The sequence below is a fragment of the Manacus vitellinus genome, unplaced genomic scaffold (assembly GCF_001715985.3).
Source record: "Manacus vitellinus isolate BGI_N305 unplaced genomic scaffold, ASM171598v3 scaffold_2_pilon, whole genome shotgun sequence".
NCBI lineage: Eukaryota > Metazoa > Chordata > Aves > Passeriformes > Pipridae > Manacus > Manacus vitellinus.
In genome coordinates this window covers 33,668,940-33,680,599 of record NW_021940208.1, presented here as the reverse complement: position 1 = coordinate 33,680,599, position 11,660 = coordinate 33,668,940, and the positions used below count along the sequence as shown (strand labels likewise).

Below are 11,660 nucleotides of genomic sequence, written 5' to 3'. Positions count from 1 at the left end.
GCTTTGCATAACTTCAACGAGCACCCACAGAACATTTTGGTTTGAGAGCAACACAGAACTATTATGGCTGGAAGGGATCCCTGGAGATCATCCAGTCCAACCCCTCTACCAAGGGGCAGGGTCACCTAGAGCAGGTGACACAGGAACACATCCAGGTGGGTTTTGAATGTCTCCAGAGAGGGAGACTCTGTGACCTCCCTGTGCAGCCTGTTCCAGTGCTTTGCTACCCTCAATGTAAAGGAGTTCTTCCTCATGTTGAGGTGGAACTTTTTGTGTTTTAGTTCATGGCCATTGCTCCTCGTCCTGTCGCTGGGCATCAGTGAAGAGTGTGGAACGATTCTCTTGGCAACCACCATAACTAATATGCGTTAATGAGATCCCCTCTCAGTCATCTCTAGACTACACAGGCCCAGCTCCCGCAGTTTCTCCTCATATGGGAGGTGTTTCAAACCCCTCATCATTTTTGTTATCCTCCGCGGGACCCTCTCCAAGAGCTCCGTGTCTCTCGTGTACTGAGGAGTCTGGATCTGGACACAACCCCCCAGATGCGGCCTCTGGCAACCAAACCCGACGGCGAACCATTCCCCTCACCCCCATTACATTACAGACAGTGCGGCCAGCGCCCAGCCAATTGCCCACTCCCACCCCTCCCCCCCGCCCCGTCCCTCTCTCCCGCCCCTCTGCCCCGGCGTTCCCTGCACACGCCCACGGAAACGCCCGGGACCGGGCGCTGGGTCCCCTCGGCGGCTCGGACAGCCGGAAGAATCCTCATTAGAAATCCTCCCCTCTCACGGCGCTCCTCACCCCCTCACCTCTCCTTCTCCGTTTTCCAGCGAGGCGCCGAGGCAGAACACCTCCGCCTCCTGCGCCTTAGAGGGTCGGCGGGGCATGTTTGCTCCTTTTCTGATCAGGGGCGTGCTCGGGCAGCCCAGGTGAGCGTAGGCCCCGGAGCGGCGCTGACGTGTCGGTGGAGCGGCGGCGGTGCGGGAGCGCCATGTGAGTGAGGGACGGGGGGACAGGGGGGAGCCAGCGCGGGTCCCGAGCCCCCTCACACATCCCTAAACCCTGCTTTCTTCACAGGTCGAAGGTTACCTTTAAAGTGACGCTCACCTCCGACCCCCGGCTACCCTACAAAGTGTGAGTGCTGGGCCAGGCCGGTGCCGCTGCGGGGGAGGGGGAGGTGAAAACGGGGGGCAGCGCGAACATAGACGGCTTCTAATGGCCATCCCGGCAGGGCATTCCGCCGGCGGGAACGGCGTTTGTCTCCCTCCGTATGGAACGACGGGCGCTGTCCCGTGGTTAACACGCCTTTCGGGGCTGTCCCGCTTTGTCTCAGTGCCCTGCGCGTCTTTCACAGTCACAGAATCATTGAGGTTGGAAAAGACCTCTGAGATCATCGTGTCCAACCTATGACCGATCACCACCATGTCAACTAGACCACTGCACTAAGACGTCCAAACTTTCCTTAAACATCTTCAGGGACGGTGACTCCACCACCTCCCTGGGCAGCCTGTTCCAATGCCTGAGCTCTTTGCGTGAAGAAATTCTTCTCGATGTCCAACCTGAACCTCCCCTGGCAGACCTTGAGGCCATGTCTTCTCGTCCTGCAGAGGACATTGCTACGGAGCTTAATGCTGCACCTCCTGAGAGCTCCCACAGCTGCTGAAACTCCTACGTTTTCCCACTTTCTGCTAAAAATGCTTCTTTTGAAGCATCTCACACCCACCAGGGTCCTCTTCTCCACTTAAATAGTGCTTGCACAGCTTTGGCAAGAGCACAGCCACTGGTAAAAGTGAAGTTGCAATTAGCAGTTTAATAGCAGGTAAAATTGCCTTTTGTTTTGTCTTGGCAGTCATGTATTTACTTGCATTGCAATTTCAGGTTAAGTGTGCCTGAAAGCACACCTTTCACTGCCGTCCTGAAGTTCGCTGCAGAAGAAGTAAGTAGAGAGCAATGATGTGGTTTTTTAACATTTTGAACATTCTTGAAACAAGCCTTTTTAGTGGCAAAATACAATGGTTAATTCAGCACAAAAAACACTGTAGTTGGTTATGGATGGACACAAGCTTTACTGGCCTCTGGGGGCTTGCCAAAGTTTTCAGAATCCTAAACTCAGTGATTCTTCACAATTTACACATCAGCAGCAGACGTTGACACGCTTCCTGTTCTTCTTTGTAATTAAATTAAACTGTTTTATATCAGTGATGTAAAAATTCATGACAGTGAAGAGAATTAAAAAATACTGCTATTGAATACTTAATACTAAAAGTTGCTTATGTAGAATATCCATGAAATTCTTTGGAATTATTCAGGAAATTCTTACACTCTTTTCACATTCAGTTCCAGTAACCTCTGACTTTGGATGACATATGGTGCTTGACTGTAGAAAATATTGAGATTAGATATGGGCTAGATTCAAAAAACTCACCTAAGGGAATAAGATGTGAATAACATGTTCTTTGACTTCTGGGTATTAGATCTTTCACATGCAATCCTAAACCATTAGGTGTGTAAATCGCCTGTGTAACATATTTGAAGAGATGCATCATGTTGTTTCAGATTCAGCATGTGAAGATTAAAAGACATTCACAGTAAAATCGAGTGCTCAAAAGCATGATGGGTTCTCTTCATCTAATCATTAAAAGATTCAGCTGAGAGTCTGTTCTTGGAATTCCCCTTCTGTCTTTTTAAGAAAACCTGGAAAATCTTGGGTTATTGAAAACTTCATCTGTTTAAGCACTGGAATTGTAATAAAATAGTTAAGAAGGATAATGTCGTGAGTCTCCTTATGCTGTTACTGTTATACTGCTATACGACAGCTTGTGAGGGTAGGTTGTGGATTGTTTTTGTTGTGAATTTACTTGAAGAGAACATTATACAGAATATTACATGCTGTTAAAGATATTTGATCATTTAACTTGTTTTTTACTGTGCTTTCTTTTCCCCAGTTATTTTTATTCTGAACTAATACAACTGTTCCCACACAACCCATACACAGAGACCTAGACTGAAAAGTCTAATAAACAAGTATGAGGGACCTGGAACAATTGGGATTGGAACTGAGTAGTCAGACATGCTGAGAGGGAGAGTCCACTTTTGGTGGGAAAGATGCCATTGAACCTGTTAGCATTACCTACTTGTGGAACCACAATGTTAGTTGGTCCTAGGGTTATCTCAGAAATGGATTTAGAGAAGGATTATTTAGTTAAATATTCACATTTAGCAAACCATTATTTTAATTGTTGTGAGTATTCTGAGTATTCATGGGAGTTTTGCTGTTTGACCTCAGGCCACTCTGGATTGGCACTGAAGCTTTTTGCATCTCTATGAGGCCAGGCAAAACAAAGTGCTTTTTAAACAGAGAGTAAAAAAGACTGTCTAGGCTCTTCCCCAGGAATGAAGTTCCTTTGTGAATCAGCATTGAAAAAAAATGAGATCGTTTTTGTGTTATATGAATGGGGTTTTTTATTCCTTGAATTGTGTAAACAATTCAAAAACTTATGCAGGTTGTTGTGACTCAGGTACCAGTTTCACAGTACCTTGTATGAAACATATATGGAGAAGATCAAAATGTGAGCAAAATTGTTGATCTCCAGGGGAAGTGCATTTTCCTCTCAATGACTAAAGCTCTTAGGGCAGAGAAGGATTTACATTCTGGCTAATAAGCCTTACAAGTTTCTACTGAGACATCTTTCATAGTGCTAAAGTTTGGCCAGATCAAAACCAGAATATCCCTGGAACAGTAGAACTGTAGCTGTGATGTAGAAGGATCATCTTATATATCAAGTGTCAGTCACAGTGCTTTGTCAAATTTTTCCAAGTAAAAATTTCTGAATTACTTTCATTGTACAAAACATGTTCCTTCACTTTTTGTTTCTTGGAAATAACTGAATCACAGAACAGGGTTTTTTTATGTCATTTCTAGTACATTATATAACGTGGAAGTTCATGGTACACCATTCAGGATTGGCAGAGCTAAAAGTGAAAGAAAAATGCATCATTAAATGGGGACACACAGTCATTTGTAGCAGACTAGCCATTCCCACAATATACATTTGGCAGTGAGAAACTGGATAATGCAAATTGAACTTTTTCCTTAGTTTTTATTTTCTGTTTGTCCTACAGACTATATATAAAAAACATAAAACAACAATGTTTCTAATATTCTACATTTCAATTTAAGTCTTTATTTGTGTATAGTCCTTTACAGGGTTATCACAGTTTATTGTGAAAGTGTTAATGTTCTCATTTACATTGTGAGGTCTCTATTGGGGTTTTTTTCCTTCATTTGTTAAGGCTACTTGTTACATGTCTCAGGTGTACATTTGCACAATACTTATTAAAAAACCTTCATTACATTTGTGGAATTATTACTAAAATAGTCATCCATTTCCATTAAACAAAGTTAGCTATATCTATAAATCTGAAGGAACTCTTTTCTCATTCTTTTGTACCTGAACCAGCTAAAATTATAATTTAATATTCCCTATATACTTTCTGCCTTAGCTATGTCTCTTATGCTATTTTGTCCTACTCTTATTTCCTTTAGTTCAAAGTTCCTGCAGCGACAAGTGCCATTATAACAAACGGTAAGAATATAGTTTATATATTTTTTAATGGTATTTGTATTGAAATTTCAGTGAAAAGATATTGATAAAAGCAATAGTGTCTCATATTTCACCACCTCTACAGACTGCAAATTGAATTTAATAATATTTTAGCATTATTTAAATTTCTTATGCATGGGATGAAGATACTAAACCACTAATTTAGTTTTGTCCAAATATATAGTTTGGATTTTTCTGTGCTGAAGTTTTTTTGTTAGCTCCCATGAAAAGACTGGGTTTGATTGTAGGAAATAGCTGCATGAAGACTTAATGTAATAGTTATATCTTGTTGGTGTATTTTTTGAGCTACAAGTTTAATGTAGTAAATTGTAATATGTATGTCTGTTTCATCTTCTCCTCTTTTTTTCTTTTTTTTTTTTCCTAGATGGTATAGGAATAAACCCTGCACAGACAGCAGGTAATGCTGTGTATGAATCTCAGTATTATGTAGTTCAAATTAGTTGTAGCTTAATCCTGCAAAGTAAATGTATTTAGGATTACTGGACTCCTGAATGAAAGCATCTATATGGTAATTCATCATTCTTGCAGCTGTGCATATTTAATTCACATCTCCAGTTAATTTGCTTTACCTCTCCTAAGCTCTAAAAATGCTGAGGAATTTTTCAGTAGTAGTATAAGACAGCATCTCATAACCAAGGAGCAGGTAAATCTAAAGCATCTAGAAGCAAAATGTTGTCATCACAGTCTTAATTTGCAAATCTAAAATTAGGCACATGGATTATTTTTTTTTAACATAGACAGTGCTATTGCCCTGACAATGCTGTGTGATATTGCCTTTAACTGGAAAAAAAAGAAACACCCCACAACAAAATCAAGGCAAAAAAACCCCCCAAACAAACCAACCAAAAAACAGCCTACACTAAATCCAAGACCCAATTCCTACTCAGTTTACAAAGAAACATATATAATTTACGTAGAATCTTATGTTCAGCCTTATTAATTGGCATCTCAGAATAAAACATACCTTTGTTTTCCTTCTTTTATTTTTTTCATCTTTTAAAGTTCCTGTATATTAAACAGTTACTTTAGTCTTCAAAAACTTCCCAAAATAAGGTATGCAGGAATAAAATTATAGTAATCCTTGGTGATTACTTTCAGAAGTTTTGTACTGTTCTACTGTCTCCCCGCGTTTTTGAATAAAGTGCTCAACTATGACTTTCATTCTTCCTACATGATTTCATGGAGCAGAGGAAATGAAAGCTGAAAAGGCTGGGCTTAGCACTTAATTCCTGTATTGATTTCAATTTTAAATCCTTGATAGTTCAGGGAATAGTATGCCATAACTTAATAAAACCACCATGATATTAATAATGAAAACAGACTGAGAGGTGGGTGAACTGTCTTCAGGAGATGCAGCTGCAGCCTGTTGTAAAGTGCTGAGAGTTTTATGATGGCCATTGTAATACAGATGCTTTTCATCTACAGTATGAAGATTATTAAGCAGTTCTCTGGTTTGCTGGTGGGACAGGTTTGTATTCAGTGAGTTTCATAGATCTTGGTCTTGGCAGATTTATAGAAATGGTCTTGGCAGATCTCTAAAAACAGATTGTCTTCTGATAACACATTCTTTTGAAATGATTTTCAAATTCTCGTTATGTTGAATATAAAGAATGGTCATGGTCCTGAGGTTGAAAAAGGGTAGCTTTGTTCTAATATACAAACAACTTGAACAGATGTCAAATATCTTAGTCTTATTTACGAGAGCACTCTACATCCCTGGAGTGGGGTGCTTGGGAGAGAAATAAAATTATTCTGTTTTTACAAGTTAATCCAAAGTTGAATAAGAATAGGTAGATATTGTTAAAACCTGATATTGCAGAATGACATATAGTCTATTTTTTGCAGTAGCAGTATGAAGTAAAAAAAATGTTCCATATAGTAATTAAATAATGCATCACTTTTAGCAATGTGATTTCATTTTCAAGTGTTACATTTAATAGAAGAAAACAGCAACCTGAATTAGAGTCCTGAATACATGCAGAAAATATTCTAGGCATCTAAGTATTAAACACTTCTAATTTTCATATTATGTCTTCTTGATAAGACTAATATGATTAAGAAAATGCCATAATAAATATGAAGTTCAAGGGGTGTTAGTGCTAAAAGGAGACTGACTTATGCTTGGATATTTGGAGAGCCTTCCTAAAAGCAAAGTATGGTTGAAGTTCTAAAGTTAAAAGCCATTACGGACTGAACCAAGGAGAGAAGTAAAAATGAATGGATGCATGACTGACTTCAAGATAAAAAAATAATGGAGTACAACTTCATTTTCTGGTCTTGAAATTCTTAGGGTGTATAAGTGAAATCAGACATTCAGGTGTGGATGTGCAAAGTTTGAAAGGCTGCACCTTGCAAGGTCTGGCATTTTTACTTAAAAGTAAGAAGTTCTTTGGAGTAAGAAGGACAAGACAAAATTCTATGGAAATATGAGAAATTTATGTTTGCTATGTTAGAGGAATTACTTTGAAGATATTAAACACTGACCTAACATTGTTATCCTTTAAATGTGTATGTTTTTTGAGGTAAGGTTGTGTTTTCTAGGTTAGTAACAAGTTCTGTTTTCTGTGTTTGTTTAGGAAATGTATTTCTAAAGCATGGGTCAGATCTACGGCTTATTCCCAGGGATCGAGTTGGGAGTTCATAACATCTCCTGAAAGCTGTGCAATAAGTGACATTTCTGTGTGGCAGAGGTCTATTTATTTTGGAACTCCAAAATGCAACTAGTGAATTGGACTTTTTTAAAGCTAGCAAAAATGACTTCCTAGGACTTGGTTTGGTTTTGTTTGGGTTTTTTTGAAACAAATATAAAGTTTCATTTTCTTATTAAATTTTATTAACTTATGTGCTGATTCTTCCCTGACTAGTAGAAGAATGGGCTGATTTCATGTTTTGTTGCTGTAAGAAAGATGGACTTGACTGTAGGTGTTACTGACACCACAAGGGTAAATCACAGCCACCATCAATTGATATCTAAAATACTGGATATTGTTGAGCCTACTCTGTGAAAGGGGAAATTATTTTGCTACAAAGAAATTATTCCTACTGAGTGCTAAAAGTTTTTTTTTCCTGTATTTTTTTTCTAAATTTACTTCCATGTGTAGAGGAACAGCTTTCACCTGGTTCAAGTATTAAGCTCAAGTAGAAGGGAAATTTCAGGAGTTTATTACTCAAATAGGTAAATAGCTGCCAAATGTTCCAAAGTAATTTTAAGATTTAATTGCTAAAAGTATTTTGGATAAAGGAGAAAACAGATGTTTCTGTGTCTTAAAACATTTGATGTCATTTGATGTACTGTGAAGTAAAATTAAACACAATTTCAGAGAATTTATGAGACATGGTCTCCTCACATGAAGTGCCATCAGCTGAGAAGGATTGCAGTGTAATTTGGGAATTTGTGCTGGTCAAATATGTCATCACATTCCTTTTTCAGTAAACTAATACTGATTGTTTCCACAAGTCTCGTTTTGTTACTGGCTGTTACATGGGAAACAGCATAGAATTCACTGAAATGTTTGTGTTCAGATTATAAATCGTCAGGTGTAAACTATCAGTTATGTATTTTAAGTAGAGAAATTGCTGCTTTTCTCAAACTAGTTATCTACCCTATGTTTTTAATGTATTTGGCAAAATCTTACCATATTGCATTTTTGTTTCTCTACTGAGTGGAACAGAAATTGCAATGGGCAATGTAGTGCTTGCTTAATTGAGTACTGTCACAAATTGAGTACTGTCCTGTGCAATAATCGTGCTCTGGAAAGATGTTCAGACAATGTGTCAAAAAAACCAGAAGTACAAAATGCCCTTCTGAGTGGGTGTAAACTGAGTATATAGAGAAAAACTCTTCAGAAATAAATATTTGACTATAAACTTCTTCCAAATCAAGAGAAATTGTAAAATTCTGTATTTTTATTTTAATAAACAATTATATGAAACAAATGCAAACATTGCTTCTCTCATATTCTTAATTAGATTTTGACAATAATTAAAAACTCTTCCCTTTAACCTGACCAACGTGCTGTGAGATTCATTTCAAGCCAAAAGACTATTATGCAGAATTCTACAGAATGCCACCCCTGAAAGGCAGAACACATACTTTATGTTAATTTAATGCCACAATGTAATTAGGATGAGCCAAATTAATTGCTTTTAATTTTTGGCTACAAATATCTCGACTGAATGCCTGAAAAGAACCTGGTACTGGAATATAACAAACAGGAATCTTTTTTTTCTGTCTAAAGATGCAATGTAGTTTTTCAGTGATCATCATGGTTAAATGCATTTTGAACATAAGATGTTCTGATGTTTATGAAATTGAGGGTTATATGAAAATTATTTCAGTTGCTGGATAACATTTCTTACCACTGTTACTTAGCTCAACACAGCATAAAGTATTTGACATGCTGCATTGCAAGTCTGCTTATATAACATGCTAAGGATTTGTTCATTTGGAAAAATAACTGGTCTCTTTAGTACTCTATTCACAACACTTTTGTCATAATATGGTTTCTTAACTCTGAATGTGGCTTCTCTGTTTTGTAAAGAGACTTGATTCCAGTGCTAAAACATATAGCAGATGTCTGCAAGTTGATTTAACCTGTGCAAGTTCACTTTGTTAAGTCATGTTTGACATGGTTGTATAGGGAACTTTAGGTTGAGAACCAGACTTTGTAGGGCTTGGGAGTTGTTAGAAGATTGTGTAAAATGCTATGCTTTCAGACTTGTACCATACTTTATGGCAGACTTTGGAAATCAGCTCTACCTGGAGTTTGTATTGTCTGGCTCTGGTTATAACTTGACTGGTGTTAAATGCAGGACTAAAACAGAAGTTTTATTTTGATAGAATTTGAAGATATGGAAATTTTTCAGGAAGGGAAGCGCAATGATCTGATGAAGTATAGAAGCACTGGAGATGTTAGGAAATGGCCCTGATAATAGTTCTGTCGGTAAAATAGCTTTCTTCCTTGTGTTCTTGTCACAAAATCCACCTTTATTCCGTGTTTGAGATGAAAAGGCCATTTTCCTTTCCTATTGCTACTTAATAATAATCATAAAAATTGTTGACAGCAGGTCTCAAAAGTTGAGGATTTTTATTCTTCATGTTTAGTTTGATGGTGAAAACCCAGCTCCTGCTGCTGCTCCAGTGATACAAGGAGCAGTCAGAGCAAGAGAAGGAGCTGTGCCAGTGGGACTGCACAATTTGAGTGAATTCTGAGAGTGCTGGGGCACAGCAGTCCTTTGTGTGGCAGCGTGCGGGTGGCCTTCAAACAGAGCATTTTAATGGGGCAGTGGAAAAGACGAAATCCTGCAGTCATCTAGCTGTAGGTACCGTTTCAGTGATTCTAGCAGGAGTGCAAAGCTCCAGCGGGGTAAAATTCAGCCTGTGCAATACACAGTGTTCGGAGTTGAATACAGTATACTCAATGGCACATCTCAGTAGTGAGTTTCATCCACTGATGGAAGGCAAATACTGGGGAGTATTCACAAAGGCAAGAGTGATCTTTCTGAGGCTAAGCTCTGCAGGCTGTTCCTGAAGTTAACAGAAGTGAGAGTCCTCCAGAGAGATTCAGAGGAGCTAAATGAATCTTCTGTTCTGAATCGCTTTCTGGCGAAGCCTTTATCTCTTTATTGACTAGAGAGCCACTGAGGAGTTAGTCTGCAGGGGCTAATGTTAAGCCTTGTGAATACCTTCCCCAACAGGTACTTCCCCCTTCCTTCAATATTATATGTTATGTACCTTGCTTGCCATTGTTTCAGCTTGATGTTTAACACATGATACAAAGTTCCCAGGGACTTGTTCAAAATTACAAGAACTTTTTTGCATGAAAACAAAACTGCTTTTTGATGTAATATAATTAGTTGAATGCAATTTTTTTTCCTTTTACAGTAGGTTCAGCACCCTTGGTGGTAATGTGAAGAAGACTGGTAGTTCTTTACAGAAAGCTTTGCCAGGTTAAAATTAGTTCTGTTTACAAACAAAGAAGAGAATGTGTGTACTGAAGAAGAAAACAGAAGATTCTGCTATTTCATCTTTTCAGAGTATAGATTTGGTCTCCTTTATCTCTCTGAAGTGGTTAAATGTTCCCGGAAAGCAGATTTTAAAGAGTTTGGAATGCATACAAATAGCCATTAATAGAAGGACCAGGTGCAGGTGTTCCTGTTTACTACTGTGAAGAAAATCCTGAGGCTGTCAGTGAGAGCTGTCAGTGTCTTTCATTGCTGAGAAATATCAGATGTGGTGTGTAAGAACTATACCAACAACCTTAAGGCCTTTTTATCATTGTAATGGAGAAAATCGTGCTTTGAACAATAGATAAGTTTGTCCTACAATCAAGTTCTGTTTACAGACCTTGAAAGTATTTGTCTGATGAGAGTGAGATCACTGTCCACAATCTCTTTCACTGCTCATGAGATTTGACAAGAAGTAAGTCTGGAACAGTCTGGCCATTAAGAAAGATTCTGGGTTTGTCCCTGTGCAGTTCCGTCTCTAAAGTGAAATGCAGCATCTTTATCTTCAGAAGACTTGGCTGTGACAAAAATTCATTGCTCTCTGATGAAAAACTTTTGGTTTGGGTTGGAAGGGACCTTAAAGATCATTTAGTTCCAACTCTCCTGCCATGGGCAGGAACACCTTCCACTAGCCAGGCTGCTATCAGCCGTTTTGTAAGTTACATTTTTTATGTTTACCTTGAAAACAAAAAGACAATGTTGGATGTAGCTAATCAGCTAATGTTTATTGCATTAGCTTTGTAAACCACATTCCCTTTGCATGGGCAGTGGAGGGAATAAATAACATTGCTACTGTAATAAAGTTCCTTCAGAAGATTCATGTTGCTTGAAAAGTGACCATCTTTAAATTCATTTTTGCATTGACGTTTCCTGTTAGCAGTAGAGATTTAGCAGTAGAGACCCATTAATTTGTGGCAGGGTTCTGTTCTATTGCTGTGGGCTCTTGAATAGTATGCAAATAATACTGGCTAACAGTAACAGTAGCCAGGCATCTTTACCACCAGCACAGATAGTGAAAGTTTGTGC

General features: G+C 38.6%; 1 protein-coding gene across 2 annotated transcripts; it reads left to right on the top strand.

Moving 5' to 3' along the window:
• Nucleotides 1–918: 918 nt before the first annotated feature.
• UFM1 (ubiquitin fold modifier 1) lies at nucleotides 919–11,420 on the top strand. Of its 2 annotated transcripts, none has more exons than XM_018071364.2 (6): nucleotides 919–996; nucleotides 1,081–1,137; nucleotides 1,882–1,939; nucleotides 4,550–4,589; nucleotides 4,993–5,025; nucleotides 10,513–11,420. In XM_018071364.2, coding segments are annotated over exons 1-6 (219 nt in total). In that variant the 5' UTR covers nucleotides 919–994; the 3' UTR covers nucleotides 10,542–11,420. The 2 variants fall into 2 exon arrangements, with proteins under 2 accessions (XP_017926853.1, XP_017926852.1); XM_018071363.3 differs by lacking the exon at nucleotides 10,513–11,420 and adding an exon at nucleotides 7,205–8,635.
• The last annotated feature ends 240 nt before the right edge of the window (nucleotides 11,421–11,660 follow it).